This window comes from Aphanomyces astaci (genome assembly GCF_000520075.1).
Source record: "Aphanomyces astaci strain APO3 unplaced genomic scaffold supercont1.3, whole genome shotgun sequence".
NCBI lineage: Eukaryota > Oomycota > Saprolegniomycetes > Saprolegniales > Verrucalvaceae > Aphanomyces > Aphanomyces astaci.
The window spans coordinates 458,567-481,660 of NW_009798266.1; the positions used below are offsets into that span (position 1 = coordinate 458,567).

Here is a 23,094-nt window from a genome sequence, read left to right on the forward strand (position 1 = left end):
ATCTCGACCTCTCACATTGCATACATACCCTCTAATATTTGATACTATAATTTATTAGATTAAATGAAGAAGCTACGATCTTTCGCTGCAAGCCCAACGTGCCGTTGAGAACGAGTGAGTATCAAGGCGCAGAATAAGCCACTGTCGAGGCAGTATCCCCTACTTGGTGTAGACTTGCAACTCCCCCCCGTCTCGTGTGGGATAACCTGGGCCTTACCGCCTATTACTCGTGCATATTATTAGTATTATGTACTAATAGTACTTGTACTGCCCACTCTTCGCGACATCGATGTCTACTATCACGAGGAAGCATGTATTACCATGCGTGCCATGCCGCGCTCTTCATGGTTAGCAGTTGGGGGGGAATGGAATTATAAATTCAAGCTTGTGAATAGTATATGTCCTACGTACAATAGTACTGGACTACTACTATAAATAGTACAGCAGTGTATTATTTTGAGTATCACACACAAAACAGAGTATTTTTTGGACCTGATAACTTTGGACAGTCATTTTGCGATCTTCCAGAGTACTACATTGTATTGGCTGTTAATTGAAAGTATTTTAGCGAATCAAATTGGTTTACCATTGCTCTCCCGTTTGCGTCAACCCCATCTTCCGACTTTGTTGCGGATCCCAGCGTCGTGGACCGACTACGAGTACTGTCGACCGACGTAGAACAAGCATGAGCGAGTACAACATGTCGTGGTGGGGGGAATGGTGGACTGCGAACGCGCAGCCCATTGTGGACGCGTATGCATCGAAGGACGTGGCGGAGATGTGGCGTGTCGTGGAGCGAATTCCATGGACATACCACAACTACATCAAGACCATCTACGATCGCAGCCCCGAACACGTGATCATCGAGACATTTCTGATCGTTTTCATCTTGTACATATCGTTCGTGAAGAAGAGCTCGTCGCGACCAAAGGGGGAAACGGGCGAGAAGCTCACGGAGAAGGAGATCCAAGCGCTTTGCGACGAATGGGCCCCGGAACCACTCGTGCCCGCCACGTTTGCGCCGACTGCGGACCGACCACCGTTCATTGGCATTGTCGAAACCACTCCGTCTAGCCATATCAAGCTCCAGGGAATCCAAGATCCCCTGCTTAACATGGCGACCGTGGACTTTCTGGGGTTGGCGGCGCGGCCCGAGATCAAATCCGTGGCGCGTGCGGCGTTGACCAAATATGGCTGTGGATCGTGCGGACCCCGCGGGTTCTACGGCACGATCGACACGCACGAGATCTTGGAAAAGGATCTCGCGACGTTCATCGGGACCACGGACTCGATCACATTCTCCGACTTGGAAGCGACGTGCTCGTCAGTGCTGCCCGCGTACGCCAAGCGCGGGGACTTGATCGTCGTGGACGAGGGCGTGACGGATGCGATCCTCATCGGCGTCAACCTCGCGCGCTGCACGACGCTTTTCTACAAGCACAACGACATGGCCGATCTGGAGCGCGTACTGCGGTCGGTGCGTGCCGCCGACAAGAATGCGAACCGCGCGTCGGACGCCCAGCGGCGCTACATCGTCACGGAAGGCCTGTTCCGCAACTCGGGGGCGCTTCTGCCGCTGCCCAAGGTCGTCGAGCTCTGCCGGACGCACTACTTCCGCTTGTTCCTCGACGAAACGTACAGCTTTGGGGTGCTCGGCGCCACCGGCAAAGGACTCACGGAGCACTTCAACATGAGCGTGGACGACGTGGACATCCTCTGCGGCGCATTGAGCACGACGCTGGCCGGCGTCGGCGGGTTCAGCACTGGCTCCCAGCACGTCGTCGACTACCAGCGCATCAACAGCGCCGGCTACGTATTTTCAGCGTCCGCTCCGCCGTACACGTCCGCGGTTGCGTCCGAGTCCATCCGCATCCTCAAGCGCGAGCCGGGCTTGTTGAAGTTGCTGCGAGAGCGCGCTGTCCAAGCCCACGGCCTCTTGTCGGCTGTGCCAGGGCTGCATGTACTCAGCGATCCGATCTCCCCCGTCGTGCATGTTCGTGTAGCAGGAGATGAAAGCAAGGAACGGACAGCGCAAGTGTGCCGCCGCGTCGTGCAAGAAGCCAAAGCCAGGGGACTCGCAGTCGTGTCGCCCTACTTGAAGCCCAACACGTTGACCGAAGTGCCACTCGCCACGGTGCGTTTCACCCTCAACGTGAACCACACGGCCAACCATGTCGAGACTGCGTGCAAACTGCTCGTTGACGCCTTTCAAGCGGCCGTGGATAACGTCAGTACAACCCATCGCGACCTTCGAGAGGCCAACGTGAAGTCGTCGTAGAAGAGCCAACTTGAAGACGTAGAGATGTCAACTAATGTTAGTCTATCTACTAGTTAGTGGATCGATCGATGGAGCTAAAGATTCACAGGCCAGACTCGCCTATCAACGTCGATTCGAATGAGTTGCACACGTGTACGTGAGTAATAAGGGCTTGAAAGTTACTGAAACCATCCGTAGCAATCTCCATCTCATCACCTGACATTTCTCGTCCTGCATACTTCACTTTACTCAACCACGAAAGCATAAGTGCAAGTACAGGATGGGATATATATATGGCATCTTTTTTACAAAATGGGTCTATTTTGGCAGCATATTTTGGAATTTGGCGCAAAATACTTGAGCAGGAGAGCTGCCTACGGCCGTTTCAAAGACGGTTTCACCGTCGGAGGTGCACCATGTATGTGCGAGCAACATGATGAGATTGGACGTTGCATGGTGTGGTGGTAGTGCAGCAGTCTTCAACAGCCGCAGCGTCGCGCACGTCATGTCTAAAGCGCGTTGGCCATCATCTGCCTTGGCACTATCGACCGCCACAGCCGCACTCATGTGGCTGTATATCACCACCACCAAGGGTACAACCAATCTCTCTCCATCAAGCCCCGACCAGTCTCGTCGACTCAACCACACGCAAGAGTGTCCGGCAGTGTCGGCCCGTGTCACGTCCGATTGGCACGCCGCCTCCCGCATCTCTCTGACACTGTCCCATCCAGTCGAGCATGCCGGGATTGAGCTGCATACGACTAACTGGGGAAAAGTTTCGTCAGGGTACAAATTGCACGTTGAATCCATGTCACTAGACTCGACGTCTTTCTTTGCCAAGACGTTGGCGCCAGCAACGACCTACGATTTGGTCGTCGACAAGCGGCAATGGCACGTTCCAGTGACCGTATCTTCCATTCGTGTACACCTGCGGTCCCAATCGTGCGACTATAACCTCATGAATCCCCCATCATCATCGTCGGTTCGAGTGCTTGCTGATGTCGTAGCTGACAACTCCACGGCAAACAATTCATTGACGCTGTTGCCTTGCTCATGGACTCAAGCCAGACCCATGTCCATCGGATTCTACCACATGTGTGCGATCAACGCCCAAAATGCAATGACGTGTTGGGGCCTCAACAACTTTGGACAAAGCACCGTGCCATCTGCGATGTCGTTTGTACAAGTGTCTGCGTATGACTACCATACTTGCGCCCTCAACTCTACGGGTTTCCCCCAGTGCTGGGGGGCCAACTACACAGCCCGGGCAAACTCCCCCCTCAGTGTCGTGTCGACTCCGGCTGAGCCCATGGCCTCAATCTCAGCAGGGGCGCTTCACGCATGTGGCGTCACACTGACTGGCGCGTTGCGCTGTTGGGGGGCCAACGACTTCAACCAGTCCAGCCCCCCCGCTGGACAGTACCTGTCCGTGTCTACGGGATTTCGCCACGCGTGTGCTGTTTCGTTTCCAGACCAGCGGTTGGCATGCTGGGGCAACTGCGACAACGGAGAATGCGACCCCCCCAACACGACGATCAAGTACGTGCAAGTGTCTGCAGGGGACAGGTACACGTGCGCGGTGTCTGTGGCCAACAACGCCATGTGTTGGGGACGCGACCTGCCCACGATGAACTTCACTGCCGTGCCGCCAGGTCAGTATTCCTTTGTCGGCACCTCCAGAGCCGGGGCCTTTTCGTGTGGCTTGCTCTTGAACGGCTCGGCAATATGTTGGGGTGATCGCATCGCCTACATGGGACTCCCCGTCAATGTCAACTTCACCAGACTCGCGCTTGGCACGCGTCAAGTTTGTGGTGTCACCGCCATCAACCCAGCGACCAACACCGGCGGAACGTTGTCGTGCTATGGCGCCTTGTCCTCGATGGTTCCGACGCCTGGCTTTCGCCCCAAATCTGTCGGGTACTGCATTCGCAACACGTCTTCTGTATCGTCCGATGAAGTCATGGAATCCACCGACTTGGCACCTTTCAACACTACGTATTCCAATTCATCTTCGGTCAGAGACGACATTATTACGTTTCCACCTCCGCAGGACAACGACGGATCTGCCAGTCTCAACCTGACATCGTACCAGTTTCGAAAAGTGGCGTCTGCCGGCAACCAATACACATGTGGGGTCACGGCGTCGGGCCAAGCGGTGTGTTGGGGCGCGACCAACCTCGGAGGGCCCGCGTCTGCGATCACCAACGCAGTGGACATCACCGCCTCGTTGGTGTACGACTTGATGTGCGCGCTGCGGGTGACGGGGTCGGTCACATGCTCGTCGCTTGCGATTGACACCACGGGGAACTTTATCAGCGGTGCGTTTGCCGCCCCTCGAGATGCGTTCGTCATGGTGTCGTCCAAAGGCATGCATGCGTGCAGCTTGAAAACCACGGGGCGCATCAAATGCTGGGGGTTCAACGACGACCGCCAGCTGAACGTGCCCGACTTGACGTACCTGCTCGTGGCCGCGGGGGGCTTTCACACGTGCGCTATTACGAGCAAGTACGAAACGCTGTGCTGGGGCCGAAACACGCAAGGGCAGGTGTCGGGGGTGCCCGTCGCCACCAAGCACCGGTTTGTCTCGTGCGGATACCAGTTTTGCTGCGCCATTCGGGTCAACGACGTGGTGGATTGTTGGGGCAGCGACGAGTTTGGGGAGGCTACTCCGCCTCCAAACATGCCCGTGCTTCAACTTGCCGCCGGGTGGGGCCACACCTGCGCGGTGACCAAATCGTGGGCGTTGCGGTGCTGGGGCGACAACTCCTTGGGGCAAGCGTCGCCCCCAGCTGGCTTGTTCTACCAGGTGACCACAGGCACCACCCATTCCTGCGCGACGGCCATCAATGGCACGGTGGTGTGCTGGGGAGACGTCGTGCGAAACCAACTCACGCCCAATACTGCCATGCGTCAAGCGTACTCGACCCTCTCGACCGACCAAATGGTCGAAGCCGTCCAACGCAACGTCTCACGCACACGGATGAAGTGCTCCAACTTGTCGTGGGGGATTGCATACAGCTCCAACTTGTGTGCCAACTCAAATACGTTCTCGGGATGTGTGCCCCCTAGCACGTATGCCGCCGCGACCGCGCGATGCACTGGTACCTTCTATCCATCCAAGTTGTTACACTCGTGGGATTGTATACAACTGACCAGTCATGCGTTGTTTTTGACCGAATAGGTCTCGGTGGACGCCTTCCGACAGTTTCCGAGTCGCAAGCTGGGTGGCTCAAAGCGGCGCTGTGCGACTTTTCAGACGGATGGACGTGGACGGCCACATCGTGCCTCTTGGTGTCCGGACAGTCCGGTTTCATTATCGTGTCCGATTCGACCCAGCAACGGTCGTGCGTCCCCGACTCGACGTCCACGGCCTTTCCCATCTGTATCAGCGAGAAAGGTACATTTCTTGACTGTACGTAGCACCGGACTCAAGATTTGGCGTAGAGTTCACACCGTGCAGTCTCGGGAGTCGGTGCTCACATGTATGCGTGGCACAGACGGATTCCCAGTACGCGTGCACTTGTGACGCCGGATTTACCCTCGGCAGCGACGGCATGTCGTGCTTTCCCACGATTCTCTTGCGGTCGGCGTCCACGTGCAAACAACTCAACCGACAGATGCTGCCAGCCACTCAAATGTGCGTCCTCAATACTGGATGCACCAAGAAGATGACGTACGCGGACGCTCGAACGTACTGCCGGTCCCGCGGCGCGCGACTGCCGCTGCGACAAGAAGTGCTGGGACGGACCGACTTGACCTTAGCCTGCTCTCATGAGGTGGCATTTTGGACCAACACGGCATGCGCCAACGGTCTCAGCCCGGGGTTTATCGCCACAACGTCCGCCTTGGAGTCGTGCCAAGCGTCCGCGGACCTGGCTACTGTTGTGTGTGTGGCTGATCCAGGTACGATGTACCAGTTGGTGGCTAGGTGCAAGGTGGAGCTCACGATGTCGTGTATAGACATTGACGAGTGCGAGCTGGGCATCAACACATGCAGTGACAAGTGCTGGAACACGGAAGGTTCGTACACGTGCACTTGCGACGATGCCAAGGCGTTGGTGGCCACCACAACTGGGGGTATCACCTGCCAGCTACCTTCGTCTGGAGGCGACTCGCTGGAGTCTGCTCATGGAGACACGGTGAGCGTACCCTTGGTTCCATCGAGCAGCCAAACCACATCAGCGAAATCATGCCGGCAACTGCAGTGGACGGACTTGTTGACCGACCGCGCCATCTGCTCGAGCTCACGTGCGACCCCCAACAACCCCACATGCCCCGGTGCTGTCAACTACACCATCGCTATACAGTACTGTGCCCGTCGCGGCGCCCGGCTCCCGCTGTTGAACGAGTTGCGAAGTGGCCTGGATGTGCTAGTGCGATCAAACGAATGTGGCTACGGTCAAAAGCTCGTGTGGACATCCACAGCATGTTCCAGAGACCAGCAGCCCATGATCGGAGTCGCGGCAGCTGGAGGGGGCCCCCAGCTTCTGGACAAAGTGGTCTGCTTGACGGCGACCACCCAGACCGCGTTCCCGATTTGTGTGGCCGACAAACTCGTGGCGGGGTCGTGTGCTGCCGTGGGCAACAACTTGTGCTCCGACGATTGTATCGACTTGGCCGACGGGTTTCGCTGTGAGTGTGGCCCGTCGCAGCGCCTCGAGGCCGACGGGGTGACGTGCACAAACCTACCCCCCGTGCCGTCGCCTGTGGCGTGCGATGGCCTCCCTCAACCTTGGACCCCCCCCGACTTGAACAACAACTTGACCGATCCGTGCGCTAGATCGTTTGCTTCGACCACCAATGCTTGTTCAGGCCGCGTCAACTTCTCTCAGGCGCTGGCGTGGTGCGCATCCCTGGGGGGTCGACTCCCCACTGCCGCTGAAGTGGCAAACGACATTGTCTTGGGCTCCGGTTGCAAGTACGACTACAGCGAAGTGTGGACGTCGTCGCCGTGTTTCAACTCGACGGGGCAATCTCAGGGGGTCGTCACATCGGGCGGGTCCAACGTCGGAATGTCGTACATTCCACCCACATGCTCCAACACATCTATCCCGACTGCTTTTGCTCGATGCGTCCGAGATCGAGGTATACATTATAGCAACCTCGTATAGACTGTTGACATATCGTTGCCGTACAGGAGCTACCACATCCCAGCGTTGTAGCCAAGACGCATGCTCGCACTTGTGTTTCAATCAAGGGTATGGCTACGCTTGTGCGTGCAACCAAGGGTTCCGGCTGCAACCTGACGGCAAGTCGTGTCTTCCCATACTTCCAGACGTGCCAACCACGCTCTCTACCGCCACCTGCGCCAAACTCAACTGGAACACGATCGCGGGGAACTCTACATGCGCGCGCGTCGAAGGCAGCTGCACCTCCAAAGCGCGGGTCACTGCGACGGCGGCCATTATGACATGCGTGCAATTGGGCGCGCGGCTGCCCACTTTGTTTGAAGTGATGCAAGGCGCGACGCTGGCCTCCACTTGCGGCGACACACGGGTATGGACGTCGACCAGATGCGCCTACGTCGCGGACGGACTGCCGACATCCTCGCTCAGCATGACGGATGGCTGGCTCACAATAACCAGCAGTCGCAAGCAACCCGTGTGTGTCTCCCCCAACGCTACATTCACGCCTTCCTGCATCGCCGACACAGTTCCCGTCCCCATTTGCTCGGGAAAGTGCTCGCGAGATCAGCAGTGCCTTGTGGTCACAGGAACCAACATCACCAGCTGTGTGTGCAGTCCAGGCTTCAACGTTGACAGCAGCGGAGTGTGCCAGACATCCACGCCCACCTTGTCGACGTCCACATGCTCCGACCTGAGCTGGAATGTGGACTCAAAGTCTGGGTTATGTGCTACCCAACGCTTGGGCGTTGTGGCCCCTGCCTGGATTGCCTCGTACCTGCAATTGATGGCCAAGTCTGTTCAAAATGGCCTTCGGCTCTGCCTCCCCCCCACGACGTGGCCTGTCTCATTAGCGCAATGCAAAGCCCAAGGCAGCCGCCTCCCCACACTATTTGAAATCCGCGCGGGCCTTTGGGCTGCCTACTCGTGTCCGTCATTTGTGGGCCAGCGCGTGTGGACGTCCACAAGTTGCCGCAATTCGACCACGGGGTCAGTCGGCTACATCGCCACAGGTTTATCTTCGTGGTCGGGGGCGAACAAGGAACTTTGCCTTGTCCCATCCTCGTCGTCCCCCTTTGTGCAATGCGCCGCTGACAGCACCCTCGACCCATGTACTGCGGGGACGCACACGTGTGCCCACATCTGTGTGAGCCAGGGGGGCGGGTCGTTTGCATGCGCATGCAACGACGGGTACCGCCTCGGCGAAACTGGCAGCTGCTCCCCCGTCGTCACCGCCCGGACCCCTGCAACGTGTGCTGGACTGCAGTGGACTCGCCGCGCCGGCTCGGCAATCTGCACGAGCGGCTTGGTCACCCGAGTGTTATACGACGGCAACGGCAGTGTGGTGTCGAATGCGTCGATGCCATACGTCCGCGACTCGTGGACGTGCTCTGGGCCTGCCACGTACGACGCTGCTGTGAAATTGTGTGACAATCTGCGGGCGAGGCTACCCACGATGGCCGAGTTGGTCAACAACTACTTGGCGAACGCTGGATGTGCCGACAATGTCGACGTGTGGACGCAGACGTCGTGCCGCCCCGCCGCTGGCCCGGACGACGCCCCCAATGGTCCCGTGTTCCGCATCAAAGCAGCGGGTGCCCCGTCGTTGTTGAACTCGTTTCCGAGATCTTGCGTGGCTACTACTGGCACCGACAGCAGCAGCAACGTCCCTGCAGTCGCCCATGTTCGATGTGTCGCCAATGTTTAATTGATTAATCATGGTTCTTGTATCAGTCAAACCTGGTCGGCCGTGGACTAACTTACTTGGTGCACTATACCCCACAATCAAAAGTACTTGTATACGTGGAATTTTCACACTTGCAACCAAGCTGAAAGCTAGAGCGATAGTGAGACAACGAAAACTACTCGAATAAATGCTTGAATGAGGCAAGAAGGGGAATTAACTGGTGTGAAGTGATGTGTCTGTTGTGGTGGTTATCATAGTTCATTGTGTGGTGGCCATACGCGTGCGGCTGCGGCAGTGGCATCCAGGTGGGCTTGGGAGCACGCGGCGGGAGAAGTCATGGTGATGGTGTATGTGCATGTCGAGAGTTCTTCCACCCGAAGGATTTTGTCTTGTGCGCCGCATTCCAACACCACGAGAACGGAACTACAACCCAAGAACGTTCCGTGGGGATAACGGCGAAACAACAACTGCATGTCCATAGGTTGTGTCCAGGGAGGAGACTGCGTACAAACCTACCGACTGGGGCCATTCCAGCACCTTTCGCCGTCCTCAAATACCATCGTGAGGGGTTCATTTGCGTTTGGTTGGGGCTGCCATCGCTTCCACGACCCCAACAGCGTCTTGTCTTGATGGACAGCTTCGAATGGACACACTTTGTACACATATTTCTACAACCACACAAGAATCCAATCAGTCGTGATATTTTCAATAGGACGTGCTGTGCTGTGCCCACCTCAATTTGGGCCATGACACACGTGCCTTTGAGAATCCGGCAGCAATCTCCGTAGTCGACAGCATCCACTTGGTTGAGTGCATCCATGTCCTACTCCATCACAAGTAAAATGATATTAGAATTGGATCGCTGGCATTCGTTGGTTGGTTTCGACAAGATCGTACGAGCTGGGTACGGGCGAGGTCGTGGTCAATGTCTGCAATGATTTTACGCAAACTTTTCGCTTCTGGCAGCACCACCGTCATGTCGAGTGTAGGGCTACTCGAATAATGACGTTAGCATTGCAAGATATGGGGCCAAGTGGATCGAGATTGAACTACGTACAAGAGGTACTTGTATGTGACGACCGGCGCGTCCCACACAACCTCCGCCCCCGACGAAATGTACCAGTACCACCAGAAAACCCGGCCTTGAGACATCCGTCGCAACGTTAGCGACTTTTGGTAGCGCCAGTCCAGCTCAACAGCGTCCACGATGGTCTGCCACTGCATTACCAGTCAGTCAACGTAAGCCAACAACTGCTGTACAAACCAGACTCAGGACCGACGACGGCAGCACGCAGTGCAATAGATGGGACCAGTAGTACTGCAGCCACCATGCGCCTTCCACTAGCAGCCGCACCGGCGACAGCACAAGCCCTAGCCACCATCCATTCAGGTTTTGATAGGGATCAATTCAATGGCTGGCCGTGGCGGAGAAGCGAGTGGACAAGGCAGACATACCCAAGCCCCGCAATAAAGCTGTGAGCACGACCACTTGGCCTTCGCGGCCCCCATGGAAAAATGGACCCAGAAAATCCTGTTTGCGTCGCTCAGACACTGTCCGCACTGGCATCCTACCACCAAAGTCATACACTTGGTGATATTGTTTCCATGGATGGTCAGCTACGTGCCTTTTCGTGGTTTCGACGACATCATGCATGTAAGCAGACAAGGACATCTACAGGACAGATGAGACTATTGAACCAGCAGCGATCGTCGCATGTTCGTACCCAGTTGCCATGTTGGCGGTACACAACGGCATGGCCTAGAATGCGCTTGACTTGGGCTTGTTTGAACTCGCTAGCCACTTGATGCTCCGTAGAAGAGGACGCTTGTGTGGTCGTGGAGGTCGTAGAGGCTTGTGGAACGACGTTGTCTTCGTTCGGCGGAGTGTCAGTGACATGCAAGTGTCTGTCGGATGGAAGGCATTTGCCGTTTTGCACAGTCTCCTTTAGCTTGGCCGACGCGACTTGCAGTTCAAACTCCCGCCGAGCTTCTCGGTCTAGGAACACTTGGACCTTTTGCTTTAGCTGTCGCAGCTCGCGTTGGACGGCTGCATGCGTGATCAAGTCCGCCGCCTTCTTCTCGTCTTCCGCCTCTAAAACACGCACACGCCGCTTCCGCTCCATCATGCCCGTTTCTAGGACAACTAGGTCCTTCATCGCGCGCTCGCGCCGCTTGCCAATCTCGACATGACACGTGTTGGCACAACGCCCCAAACGTTCGTCCGTGCCGTCGCAGCAATCGCATACGCCGTCGTGGACGCGTGACGTGTGCACACTCAGCGACAAGATTCCTTCGTTCCTGCAGTGAAACATCGATGCTGGTAGATGGGAGCACGCCGATGTCGAAGGTTCGTCGACGCCGTCCACACAGTCGCAGTAGTCGTCGTTCACAAGATGCGCAGAATTGCGAAGGTCCAGCACCTGCCCGTCAAGAGCACTGATACATGTAGATGCAGACGCAGTCCCATGGACAAGGCTGCATAGTAGCAGCGTCTGAAGGAGCGCCAAGATCATCTGCATTTGCCTGCCTGCGTCGAGCACGACGACACTCGAAATGCAGATGGAGCCGGATATTATAGTACTTTTATCCGGAAGTGCATCCCTCGCGCACAGTGCTGCCACGTACAGTACGTACATTAACGTTAGTAGGAGAGAAGAAGGCTCAGCTCGAGACAGTCGTGAATCGTCCACGCTAACAACTGCATGTGCATCAAGAGTCGTTAGTGGACGAGCGATGGCGGTGACCTGCATATGGATTGGCCATGACTTGGAGGAGGAGGTGGATTGGATTGCTAGGCCTACATGTCAGCGAGGGAGGTCACCAGTCTCCAGCCAACTGCAAGTGCCAACTCTTGAGCTCACAATCAACTCAACTATGTAACTACGAACATCATTGCCTTGGAACGATTTTCACGTCGTTTCTACAGTCGACCTCTTGGCATCGTCGTGGTTGATTTAGCTGGAACCACCTCTAGCTGCCGCCACACTCGGACGACGTTGGGCCAATGTTGCAAAACCCGAAAGCCACGTCATGGCACTGGTACATGTGGCTCCAGCATGACCCGCACAACGTCACGTGTTTCACGACTGACCATGAGTCGAGCACTTCGCAAAAGTCCCCGTTGTCCACGACCACTGTCGAAAACACGGCGAGGTCGTCGGCGGCTGGCAACGGCGAGTGGCACTTCGCGCAAGCTGCCGACCCCGGACTTCCGTCCTTCCGATCCAACGAGCGCTCTTGGATGCGATCGTAGATGCCTCCTAATCATAACGCACGTTACACAGGCACACGCTTAACAGTTAGTCTGCAAACCAAAGGGGTGGTATATGAACTACCTAAAAAGCCGTCGGGGGCGAGGTCGGAGCCGCCGCCGTAGACGTCCTGGTTGCACCGTACGAACATTGCTTTCGACATTTTCTTGTCCACGGGAATGCGTGGGTTGTGCAAATCCTACTTGCGCTCAGGCTGGTCAGCTGGACATACGGTCAATGGGCATCATCGGCTACCGTTTGAAGCATCATGATCGAATACGCCGCCATGAAGGCGACATCTCTGGATGAAAACACTGTGGGGTTGGTCGCGTGGTACCTGTTATACCATACTTTTATGTACTGTACCAGTGACCGCTAACTTATATAAGACCTCTACCTAAACGCGAACGCGTCCAGGACTCGGGCGATCTGTTGAGCTTCCCCTGGCAGTCGAAAGTACGCGAGGAATCTACAGTAGTTCATGAGTATATATGTACTAACTAACTAGTTGGTATATTTTGATGATGATGCGTCCGTACTTTCGAATGGCTTCGTCCACGACAAGGTCGGTAAAGTCGAGCAACTCGACGAACGCCGCCAACACTTGAACGCAAAAGCCATGTTGGAACCACGGGGACCGGCCCAAGTACGCCCCTATCTAACAGCTTGATGCGTTTTATATAGATGTACAGTGCGATATGGTACCTCTGCTTTGTCCAGTTTGCCATTATGCTCAAAAAGGAACGACGCGACGCTTTGAGGCGACTTGTCCACCACAAGGTGGTCCGTGCAGAATCGAATGCCGTCGACGGCACACATGTTAAACTTGGCGATGCCTGCCAGTGAGATCTATTTCAAACGATGTCATGAATGATATACACACCTTGCATCAGCAACACATCCACGCCGTCCATCACACTGGTCAGAGCAGTCGCCACGTCACATTCCACGCGATTGCAGCTTGGTTTATAGCAACCTGGTAATACGATGTCCAAAGGGATCGACTGCAGCATGCTGCGTGCATCCGATGTATCGAGGAAGGCGGAGGAAGTCTCCATGGGAATCCTATTTCCATTCTGCTGCTCAATACATCCTCTCTCATTCATTTCTCGGGTGAACGTGGCAGCACCATAAATCACCACCTGCTCTGCGCTGGACTGTTTTGATTGGCCAGTTGACCTTTCCGTTTCAAAAAGACAAACATTCTAAACATCCTTTCTGTAAGAGCCAATCAAATCCACTCAAGATTGGATGAGCCAAAAGCGTCCATCGATTCGGCGGCGAGATTCGATTCGACGAAGTCTGGAAATTTGTACCGAATCCACGATATACGATGTGCATCACTACTACAGTATACGAAAGCAGTTTACAACTTTCGATTCAAAGTATATTATTATTCAGAAATATAACAGAAACCACCATCTCCGAAGTTACTGCAGCAATTGCTCCACCACCTTTTCCAAGTTGCCTTCAAACTGCGTCAGCAACCCACGCAGGGTTTCGTCATCCTTTTCAAAACCCATGGCCACCAACACGCCCAGCTCCGTGGCAAACTCGTGCTGCTCCTCCTCCATCAACTTGTCCGCCTCCGCTTCCAGCGCGTCTTCGTCCGCCGGGCTCGTCACAGCCACAAAGTCGTCCGACGCTTCCGACGCTGTTTCGTCCTCATCCTTCGTGAGCTCTTCCTCCTCTTCGTCCGGGACTTCCACCAGCCCCGTCGCTTCAACTCGCGCCTTGTCATCTTCGTCGCGCAAGACAAGCGTGGCCAAGGGAATCGCATTCACCACCATGTTGTCGTCGGCCACTTGCGCCTTTTTGGCGTCCACCACCACGTCAATCCAGAACTTTTCGCCGAATCGGGCGCCATTGCCAGTACTCAAGCGAAAGTGGCTAGCGTGGCGACCCCCCGCCCGGGGAGCTACCAACGACATCTCCACCACGCAGTCCAGGCCAGGCGTTACCTGGGGAAGCGTCACACCAGCCCCCTCAACAGCCATCTCAGTGCCGCCTTCAAACGTCACCACGCATCCCTCGGGCCACGCCACGTCCCCGCTATTACGCAAATGCCATCGCTTCGTCAGCAACTCGCCGGGGTAGCACACCGTGCCGTCGGGCAATGTTAAGTCAGCGACAAACTCCGCCTTGTACACGGGGCTGTCCGTCGCCACCGACTTTAGCCACTCGTCCGAGCCGGCCTTGAACGCCTCAAACACCTCCACTGGCAAATGCGCCTTCAGCGTGTCTTGGACTTCGGCCACTTTGGCCGGGGTAAAGTGCTCCTTCATTTGCGCTTTGATGTGGTCCATCATCTCGCCCAACGAAGGCGGGGCCGGCGCCGGGTTGCCTTCGGCGGCATGGCGGCCCTGGCGCTTCCATTGCCTCTTCTCTTGCTTCCATTGGGCCTTTTGTTCCTTGCATTGCTCCTTCCACTGGGTCTTCTGCTCGTGGCAGTGCTGCTTCCAGAACTCGCGCTTCAACTTCCATGCATCGCCCATGTTGCCTTGCTTCCCGTGGTGATGGCCACCATGATGGTGGTGCGGGTGGTGATGTGGATGGTGGTGCGGGTGGTGGGGATGGTGGTGGTGCGGGTGGTGGGGATGGTGGTGGTGCGGGTGATGGCCATGTTGCTGCTGGGCCTGGGCTGTAAACTCAGCCTGCGACAGCACATGTTCGTCGTCGGCCATGGCCACATACAACGCGGCGGGGGCTTGTTGACGCGTGTAAATCTTAAGCAACGGGCCGTGGCTGGTGTTCCACTTGCCCGAGCGCTCGCACGTTTCGCACAAATCAAAGTTCTTGACCACCGCCGACTTGAAGCGGGCACCGACAATCGGGTGGACGTTGCATCCGTCGCATACCACGCCGTCGTGGACATTGTCCGGACGAATCGACTTACGGGGGTGTGTGATCTTGAGGAATGGCTCGTGCGTGACCGCCCACTTGCCCGAGGCTTCGCAGGCCGCACACAGGTCGAAATCGTCCACCACCGCAGACTTGTAGCGCACGCCTTCCAAGGGGCTCATGTGGCAGCCGTCGCACGTCACAGAGTCGTGGGTCACGAGTTCCTTGTCGATCGCTTCAAAGGGAGCATGACGCTGCCACTTTGTATGCGCAACGCACGACGGGCAAAAGTCGAGCCCGGGGTTGCGCGTGGAACGGTAACGCGTACCGACAATCGGGTACATGTTGCATCCATCACATACTCGACGGGAATGGATGGTAGGTGGGGTCACAGGTGGGGATGGGGTGACAACAGGAACCTCGATGAAAACAGGGGGGATAGGCACTTCGACAGTAGCGGGTACACTGGCCGGAGTAGTTGTCGTGGCGGGTAAGCCCACGTTGATGCGAAGGGTGTCCAAGCCAGTATCTTTCATATACGCAATGGCTTCGTCGACATCGGCTTGGGTTTTGATCGTGACCAAGTCGCCGTCCGAGTCTGCGTAGCTAAAGACTGCGGTGGTGCCGTCTACGTTGAGGAACGCCGTCGTGTTGGCGCAGAGAAAGTCGTAGTCGCACTGCTCGACCTTCAAGACCGTGTCGTTGGTGCACAGGGCAAAGATCATTGTTGCCAGAGGAAGCAAATTCGGTTATGAGTAAAGACTCTTCACGAGAGAACATGCGCAGTCCCAGGCTAAGTTCGGGATCGAACAACAGTTTCGGTCGTCGAAGTATATTTTAATACAACATTCATTGTATTTACCGAATAGTATTAAATAGCTTTATGTTGGTATGGTAGGATTTGAATAATGAACACTATTTATTGAAATGCGGCTTCGAAAGAACGTTAAAATACACCTACATTCTGCATCCTAGTGATGTTCATTAGGCCTATTTCTTGAGTTTACAGGGTTGATAATCCAGTCATCATGGGGTGGGTATTGTGTGCTACCTTGAAGTTGAATCACCCGATTCACCCCAGCGTCACAAGGACTGCCTGCTTTGCCTCTAGTCCTTCACCATTGCTTCTCGCACATGTGCTGGTCTTCAAGGGGCCATGGGCGCCAGGGCGTCACTGCGCATGAACGGGCTTGCTAATTTAGGTCGTTTCCAATATTATTGTGATCGAATGTGATGGTGACTTGTGATTGGTCCGTTCGTGCAAACAGTTTCGAATTTCGATGTTGCGGAGTTCTCATTGGTTCAATCATGTACTTCGAACTTCGTTATTTACCCAACGATTCCGATTGGTTGAAAAGAATCATGAGCTCCATTCCATTTTGGCGGGTGACATGGAAGGAAGCACCGATCTTGTCGGTAGGTTGACGCAGCAATTGGCGGATGCTCAACGACAAGTGGAGTACGAGAAGAAGGAGAAGGAGTACTGGATGGTACGTCCGCATGATCATGCGGCACGATCTCATGGCCCTTTTTTGGTAGAACAAGTACCTGAAACTTCGGCAGCGCCATACCGTGACAATTGGACGAGAACGGCGCAATTCTCGAGATGAAGATGAGCTGACTGCCCGGCGCCCTATGGTATCAAATACCCAGCCGTCGCCGACGATGGATACCCGGAACCAGGTTCGGTGTGCTTTGTAAAATGCCCAAGTCGGGCTTAACGTCATCTGGATGGCTTAGAGATACCCCCCGATTGATCTCACGACACCAACGCGACAACGTCAACAACCTCGTCCTAGCTCGAGCGAAGGGCATTACTACTTTGAATTCCCAGAGGCGACGTCGAATGTACGCCCTTCCATGCTATTTGCTCGTCACAGCTTCATAGGGAGCGCCGGCGCGCCGTGCTCGACCGTTCTCGGCTCCTTCTCCATCATCGAATTCCCCCGTTGATCTCGCTCCTTCTCATGGATCCAATGGCGTCAACATTGCTGGGAGGTCCGCAACGACTGGTTCATTTTCCCACAATCGGAATGCTATGATGGAGGGTATATGGCCCCGGTCATCCAGCACATTATCGACACGGACTCTTGCGAGGGGACGTCCAACTGAATCGAGGACCGAGGGAGGAGCTGCTTTAAACTCTGCAAGGTCAAGCAATGGACCAGACGCTCACGAAGAAGCGTCGCTGGCGTTGGCCATGGCGCTACAGGCGGAGGAAGTGGCCAACGCGCGACAGCATCATGCGAGGATTGCCGAGCAAGTTCGGGATCAACAAACTGCCCAGATTTTGCACCAACACAACCGTCCAGCACACGTAAGTAGTACACACACAGTCGTCTTTTCAGTACATTTGGCACTTTAAACTTAGAATTCTCAAGCATCACAACACTTGCATTCGCTCAACCTGCTTCGCCAGGCGATGGCAAGCAGCGCTGCCGATCCTAACAATGTACACATATGTCGTGACTTGGTTCTATTCCATGTAACCGTCAGCGACATACTCATGCTAGGGAGGCGGCGGCGGCGGCTTGTCTGTGAACATCGATACAATGTCACACGACGTACGAACATACATGCATATACAGAGGATAACGACTTGATGGAAATCGGTAGGAATTGGTGCAACTTGGCCAGCAGATGGGCGACGTCAAGCAGGACCGGTGGCGGCAGCGGGCCATCCACGCCATCTCGAGGTTGCCCAACCATCGCCTCAAGCAAGTCCCCACGGGCGACAACTCCATGTACTTGAATGACGACATTGTGGTTGGTTGTGTTTATCACTCCTGGTTAGGTGCATTGTATGCCAAGACGAGTTTGCCACCAACGACCACGTGCTCACGTTGCCTTGTGTCCACACGTTTCACTATGGTACGTACGCTCTACTTTATCATGTGCACTTCAATGACGTTTGTATAGACTGCGTGCATGGATGGATCCAGCACAACAACGCGTGCCCCATGTGCAAGTTGCCCATCGAAGACGACGATGATGCGTAAACCATCAAGTGCCGTGCATGTATGTCTGCAAAAGGATGAAATCCACCAGTCTCGACTTATGTTTGCTGGTGAAATCGAAACCGACTGAACGCTGCGATGGTTGTGGGTGTTGCTGTTGTCGGGGGAGAAGCCCTTGAACGCGCTGCCGTCATCCCATCTTGACGCGATTCCTGTGACGACGTTATGCCATGGTCGAGCTGTGAGGGGACTGTGGACAGACTTGGGGGATGCGCTTCTTCTAAACCAGCAGATTTCAACGGCCGCGACGACATGCATGGCTTGATGGAGGGTGCTGCTACTGGTTCTGGCGCTGGAGATGGCGGCGTTCCAAAAAAGTATCGACTGCGCGGCTGAAACAAAGTGTTGGTCTGTGTACAAACATCATACATACATTATGAGTCCATCCTCCCCCTTCCCCCCCACGAGTACACAAACACCATTATTACCGAGCATGCTTACACCATACATACACATACACTGCTACGACTAGCCCCACCAGCACACAACCCACACCACACATATTGTTTGTACGTACAACATTCGCATGTGGTTGGTTCACGGGGTGGAGGGCCTGGCGCCGTTTGGTCGACGCGGCGGCGGCGGGTAGCTTGCGCTTGCTGATGGTGGACCGAGGCATGAGCGACCCCGCTTGGAGGAGCCTAGTGAATGCATTTTCCTTGTCCGGTCGGTCTTGGACATGCGATGTAGGAGGAGTGTGCAAGAGGGGCGCGGCGTCGGCATCGTCCACCGGATATTCCAAAGCTTTCGAGGGTGTGGCCAACGTCACAGCAGGATGCAGCAAGAAGGGTTTGCCGGTGATGGGGTCGATATGGCCTTCTGCGATACCGCGCGCCAATACCGTCGAGATGATTGGCCCGAGAAAGTCGGTATCTTGACCGTCCAGCGAGGCTGGGAGCGGCGTCACATGCGTCAACGTCTAGTTTCATAAAATACATCGTGTCAGTGTACGGTACACTGTACACAGAAGCGCAAGCCATGGCAATTGGCAAAGGTACGTACTTGGGACACTGGATCATACACGCGCTGATGGCGAAAGGTCAGACGCGCCCTGGCGACGTCGGCCTCGTACGTTTTGGTGATGGGGAGTTTCCCCTCCAGTCGAAGCGCTCGAACGACCTACACACCACGCAAACCACATATGAATTTACATACATATATATATATATATATATACGATGGATGGATGGATATGGATCGTTTCAATCAAATAGACCTTCCGAATGTCAAATTCCATAAAAAAATCAAAAAGAATTCTTATTAAATTCTTTATGTAAATTATTTGGATATGGATCGTCTCAATCAAATATGTATGTAGGTAGACCTTCGTATTCGATGTCAAATTCAATAAAAAAATCAAAAAGAATTCTTATTAAATTCTTGATGTAAATAATATATATATATATATTATTATTTGGATGCACCTTTTGGTAGCTGCCGTAGCGAAGCATGAGTCCGTGTGACTTTTTAACGCCGAGGCCAGGGATCGACGCCACATAATCGCAGCCTGACAGGATGCACATGTCGAGAAACTACAATAAAAATGATATTAGGATTACTATACATTCATCGAGGAATGTATGTCGTTAGTTGTAGGCCAATCAAACAACACTCTCTCTTCGACCAATTTAACATAGTGTGTCACTGAAATTAGCGTGACAATCGACGACTTTTACATACAAACGTCAGTACGAACAATCGACGATTGATAGATAAAGTCAGCCAAATTTGGGGTAAAAGGGCAATACCATGTCGTCGGTAAACCCGACAAACGACAGCGTTGTGTTGAGGGCCAAGTGGGCAGCTTGGATCACTTCGACGTTGCCAGGAGTGTCCATCTTGAACAGCACCTGTTTTCATCCATGTTAGAAGATGAATATTGGTAGGTAGGTAGTAGTAGTACGTGGTGGCACCCATACGGCAAACAGTCCGAGTCTTCCGAGATGACGGCATCCACGGCCCCCGTGCGCACCAAGTACGCCATCTGGGCGTCGGCTTCGTACGGTGCGACGATGTACTTCACGCCCGTTTCTTGGAGGCGCTAACGGATCGAATCACTCGCCACACGACCCGCAGTAGGTTGAGACCATAAGTACTATACTGTACTTGGATCACGCGGTGGGCCATGGAAGGTGACACATCGACGGCCTTCACAAACGACTGTCGTGCTAGGTCGAGCTTGTTGGCCTTGAGGTACGCGAGCCCAGCCTCGCGATGCTTCTCGCGCGATCTACTCGGCAAACCATCATGCAAGTGAGCATCCTGACTGACTGATTGACGTAAACGACATTGGAGCTGTAGACGTACAAGCGCCGTTCGTCTTCTTTGAGCTTCTTCATGGGCAGGTAGCCGCCGTCAAACACAATGTACGGAATGATGCCGCACTTGATGAGCAAGCCCACGCGCTCCATAAAGTAGCCGACGTATCTGCCACGATCTGTGAGCAAGCTGTACACACACGCTGGAATGTGGCTCTACCTGTCGGTGTCTAGGCCAAGGCACAATTCTTGGCTACAGCTATACGCTCCTCGATGCAACCTGCCGTCATGTTAGAGCGATTGCCCAGCAAGTGTGCATCCAGAAAGCAACGTACCAGACGTAGCCATCCACGGCCACCGTCTTGCCCTTGTACGCATGCAGCGTCGTCGACTTTGTGATGGATTTCAGTTGAGGTAGCAAGTTGGAGATCCCCATGGTGGCTGGCTGGCGACTGGCGACTTTGGCCGCGGTTTGAATGTTCAAAGTCTTCGATTTCATTGGCTGACCGTATGGTATAGTGCCCTCTGATTGGCTCAATCCTTCCCGCCCAGTAATATTTGGTACAGTACTTCCTCACGAATATGACCCGATAATCCCAATAAACTACAATACTAGTAGTAGGTACTAACTAGTATGGCAAGACTCCCCAACACATACGAGCATGTCCAGCACCACTGTTTTCATCTAACGTTAGTGTTACACTAGTGTCAAGTACTTGTAGTATTAAGTAGATCTAACTACAGCCCCCGCTGCACCTTTTCCACGTCCCACGTCATCACAGGTTCGTTTTCGCGGGCCGTGAGGATCTCGTACCCTGTTTCTGTGACGAGGATCGTGTGTTCAAACTGGGCTGACCGCGCGCCGTCGACGGTCACGGCGGTCCACTCGTCCGGCCACCGGCCATCCCGCCACGACCCCATGTTGATCATGGGTTCGATCGTAAAGACGTGGCCTGGCTTCATGATGCCCACGGCTTTGTTCTTGGCATAGTGCGGCACGTTCGGGGTCGTGTGGAACAGCCTTCCGATGCCGTGGCCGCAGTACGTCTTGACCACGGACATCCCTTGCTCTTCTGCGACGGCCGTGATTTCTCGGCCGAGGTCGCGGTACATGGTGCCGGGCTTGACCATGGCCATGGCGGTGGCGAGGCACTCGAACGCGGTCTTGACCAGCCGGACGCCGTCCGCGTCGACGTTCCCCACGAGGAACGTGTCGTTCAAGTCGCCATGGAACCCGTCCTTGAACACGGAGATGTCGATGTTCAGGATGTCTCCATCTTCCAACGGACGCGAGTCGGGGATGCCGTGGCAGATCACTTCGTTCACAGAAGTGCACACGGATTTGGGAAAGTTGTAGTAATTGAGCGGCGACGGGTAGCACCCGCGCTCGATGCACGCTTCGTGCACGACGACGTCAATCTCGTCGGTCGTCATGCCCACGCGAATAGCGCGGCCCGCGATGTCCAGCACTTCGCGCCCGAGACGACATGCCAATCGAATGCCCTCGATCTCCTTGGCAGTGTACACGGGGATCTTGGCGCTCCGGTCGGCTTGTTGCTCAGAAACGGGCTGCCCGCTGGACCAGTAGTCCGGACGCGCTATGTGGTCTGGCACCGTCCTCATAGCACTCACAGTGCCAGGTCGCAACGCACCCGAGAATTTGTACCCAAAGAATTTGTCGGCTTTCGCAGCCGCGTCCACTGTGAACATCTTGTGCAGACCCTTGTGATGCGGCCAGTACTGCTTGAAACAATCCTGCGTGCAGAAGCTACTGATGCCGGGTGGAACTCCGATCTTCTTGCATGTGGGGCAAATCATCTTTCCGGGCTTCCCGCATCCCTCGGTTGCGCAGATGATTGTTGCGTCGGAGGCGCTGCTCATCGTCGCTTGATGGAAGGTAAATGAAGGAAAAAGCCCTGGGCCAATCAAACGACACCCTTCAGCAATGTTTTCATTGGCTCAAATATCAACCAATGAAATGGTAGGAACATAATTCCTACACAATTTGACAGTTCAGAGTAGTTGTAGATGCAAGCACTCGGCCAAGTAGGGTTTCCCATGTGATTTCCCCATACAGTACCGGTACAGGGTTGGATACCCATCAGTTGACAATGCCTGCCACGAGCTACCTTACCGGAGTTCCCAAAAAGCCCAGTATTTATTCTCTATGTCGCTACAGTTTAGAATAAACACAACAATATTGACCTGTCAAACCACGCGAATTTTGTTGACAGTGCTACTTCTGGTGTGGCTAAAAGTTAACGTTGGTATTTTTATTATTAATATACTATCTCATCTCTAAAGTAGGATTAATACTGCTGTATTAATACTACCAGTAGTACTCCGGAGTACAGTACTACACCATTTTTCAATTGACTTGGACATTTTCTCGATGGATTCGGTTGATATACCATTGAATTGAGTGGTGTGCCCATTCGAATGAATGAGTGCCCAATGGATTTGGTACCCACGTTCGGTGTGCCCATTGGATTTGGCACGGCCCCCTCGTGTGCCCATTCGATATGCCCATGCGCCTTATAGAATTGGTTTGTACCCAACCAAACAACCTTTAGATCATTCGAAAGTGTCGTGCACTCTTTACAGTTGGCAATTGCTTTTTCTAGAACATCGGAGGGGGGGTTCTACAATTCTCGCGCGCT

General features: G+C 54.5%; 8 protein-coding genes across 9 annotated transcripts; 3 read left to right on the forward strand and 5 right to left on the reverse strand.

Annotated features, from left to right (window-relative positions):
- The first annotated feature begins 609 nt into the window (after nt 1–609).
- On the forward strand, nt 610–2,444 carry H257_01744 (hypothetical protein). The gene has a single exon (XM_009825095.1). It carries the CDS (start codon nt 686–688, stop codon nt 2,276–2,278), a length of 1,593 nt encoding a protein of 530 aa, XP_009823397.1. The 5' UTR covers nt 610–685; the 3' UTR covers nt 2,279–2,444.
- Nucleotides 2,445–2,693: 249 nt separating this feature from the next.
- H257_01745 (hypothetical protein) lies at nt 2,694–9,130 on the forward strand (the record flags this gene model as incomplete). Its single annotated transcript, XM_009825096.1, has 5 exons — nt 2,694–5,358; nt 5,439–5,654; nt 5,702–6,160; nt 6,218–7,342; nt 7,395–9,130. The coding sequence occupies 5 exons, from the start codon at nt 2,694–2,696 to the stop codon at nt 9,086–9,088; spliced, it is 6,159 nt and encodes a 2,052-aa protein (XP_009823398.1). The 3' UTR covers nt 9,089–9,130.
- A 103-nt stretch (nt 9,131–9,233) lies between these two features.
- On the reverse strand, nt 9,234–11,611 carry H257_01746. Of its 2 annotated transcripts, XM_009825097.1 has the most exons (9): nt 10,792–11,611; nt 10,693–10,739; nt 10,523–10,635; nt 10,332–10,438; nt 10,125–10,285; nt 9,965–10,058; nt 9,801–9,890; nt 9,584–9,735; nt 9,234–9,490 (listed from the first exon to the last, which is right to left on the reverse strand). In XM_009825097.1, exons 1-9 carry the CDS (start codon nt 11,584–11,586, stop codon nt 9,319–9,321), a joined length of 1,731 nt encoding a protein of 576 aa, XP_009823399.1. In that variant the 5' UTR covers nt 11,587–11,611; the 3' UTR covers nt 9,234–9,318. The 2 variants fall into 2 exon arrangements, with proteins under 2 accessions (XP_009823399.1, XP_009823400.1); XM_009825098.1 differs by having other exon boundaries at nt 9,234–9,735.
- A 239-nt stretch (nt 11,612–11,850) lies between these two features.
- On the reverse strand, nt 11,851–13,437 carry H257_01747 (hypothetical protein). Its single transcript, XM_009825099.1, has 7 exons — nt 13,202–13,437; nt 13,024–13,154; nt 12,858–12,976; nt 12,716–12,787; nt 12,574–12,655; nt 12,403–12,517; nt 11,851–12,327 (listed from the first exon to the last, which is right to left on the reverse strand). The coding sequence occupies exons 1-7, from the start codon at nt 13,422–13,424 to the stop codon at nt 12,038–12,040; spliced, it is 1,032 nt and encodes a 343-aa protein (XP_009823401.1). The 5' UTR covers nt 13,425–13,437; the 3' UTR covers nt 11,851–12,037.
- Nucleotides 13,438–13,691: 254 nt separating this feature from the next.
- On the reverse strand, nt 13,692–15,907 carry H257_01748 (hypothetical protein). Its single transcript, XM_009825100.1, has one exon. It carries the CDS (start codon nt 15,882–15,884, stop codon nt 13,749–13,751), a length of 2,136 nt encoding a protein of 711 aa, XP_009823402.1. The 5' UTR covers nt 15,885–15,907; the 3' UTR covers nt 13,692–13,748.
- A 632-nt stretch (nt 15,908–16,539) lies between these two features.
- H257_01749 (hypothetical protein) lies at nt 16,540–18,357 on the forward strand. Its single transcript, XM_009825101.1, has 9 exons — nt 16,540–16,649; nt 16,699–16,842; nt 16,900–17,007; nt 17,048–17,476; nt 17,531–17,611; nt 17,673–17,723; nt 17,776–17,903; nt 17,954–18,030; nt 18,079–18,357. The coding sequence occupies exons 1-9, from the start codon at nt 16,551–16,553 to the stop codon at nt 18,156–18,158; spliced, it is 1,197 nt and encodes a 398-aa protein (XP_009823403.1). The 5' UTR covers nt 16,540–16,550; the 3' UTR covers nt 18,159–18,357.
- Nucleotides 17,917–20,870, reverse strand: H257_01750 (hypothetical protein; the record flags this gene model as incomplete). Its single annotated transcript, XM_009825102.1, has 10 exons — nt 17,917–18,526; nt 18,694–19,095; nt 19,179–19,295; nt 19,601–19,708; nt 19,925–20,026; nt 20,080–20,217; nt 20,283–20,406; nt 20,484–20,603; nt 20,655–20,714; nt 20,770–20,870. The coding sequence occupies 10 exons, from the start codon at nt 20,868–20,870 to the stop codon at nt 18,215–18,217; spliced, it is 1,584 nt and encodes a 527-aa protein (XP_009823404.1). The 3' UTR covers nt 17,917–18,214.
- Nucleotides 20,871–21,095: 225 nt separating this feature from the next.
- H257_01751 (methionine aminopeptidase, type I) lies at nt 21,096–22,324 on the reverse strand. Its single transcript, XM_009825103.1, has one exon. It carries the CDS (start codon nt 22,313–22,315, stop codon nt 21,173–21,175), a length of 1,143 nt encoding a protein of 380 aa, XP_009823405.1. The 5' UTR covers nt 22,316–22,324; the 3' UTR covers nt 21,096–21,172.
- Between the last annotated feature and the right edge of the window lie 770 nt (nt 22,325–23,094).

Bases quoted from the DNA above. Each gene is read 5' to 3' on its own strand.
- H257_01744 (XM_009825095.1), top strand. From the start codon at position 686: ATGAGCGAGTACAACATGTCGTGGTGGGGGGAATGGTGGACTGCGAAC.
- H257_01746 (XM_009825097.1), bottom strand. From the start codon at position 11,586: ATGCAGATGATCTTGGCGCTCCTTCAGACGCTGCTACTATGCAGCCTT. The intron at 10,439-10,522 runs GTATGTCTGCCT...GATGGTGGCTAG, and splicing joins AGCTTTATTGCGGGGCTTGG to GGCTTGTGCTGTCGCCGGTG. The intron at 9,891-9,964 runs GTACGATCTTGT...GTGATGGAGTAG, and splicing joins ACCTCGCCCGTACCCAGCTC to GACATGGATGCACTCAACCA.
- H257_01747 (XM_009825099.1), bottom strand. From the start codon at position 13,424: ATGAATGAGAGAGGATGTATTGAGCAGCAGAATGGAAATAGGATTCCC. The intron at 12,656-12,715 runs GTAGAGGTCTTA...ATGGTATAACAG, and splicing joins CTGGACGCGTTCGCGTTTAG to GTACCACGCGACCAACCCCA. The intron at 12,328-12,402 runs GTAGTTCATATA...CGTTATGATTAG, and splicing joins CGCCCCCGACGGCTTTTTAG to GAGGCATCTACGATCGCATC.
- H257_01748 (XM_009825100.1), bottom strand. From the start codon at position 15,884: ATGATCTTTGCCCTGTGCACCAACGACACGGTCTTGAAGGTCGAGCAG.
- H257_01749 (XM_009825101.1), top strand. From the start codon at position 16,551: ATGGAAGGAAGCACCGATCTTGTCGGTAGGTTGACGCAGCAATTGGCG. The intron at 17,477-17,530 runs GTAAGTAGTACA...CTTTAAACTTAG, and splicing joins AACACAACCGTCCAGCACAC to AATTCTCAAGCATCACAACA. The intron at 17,724-17,775 runs GTACGAACATAC...GGAAATCGGTAG, and splicing joins TCGATACAATGTCACACGAC to GAATTGGTGCAACTTGGCCA.
- H257_01751 (XM_009825103.1), bottom strand. From the start codon at position 22,315: ATGAGCAGCGCCTCCGACGCAACAATCATCTGCGCAACCGAGGGATGC.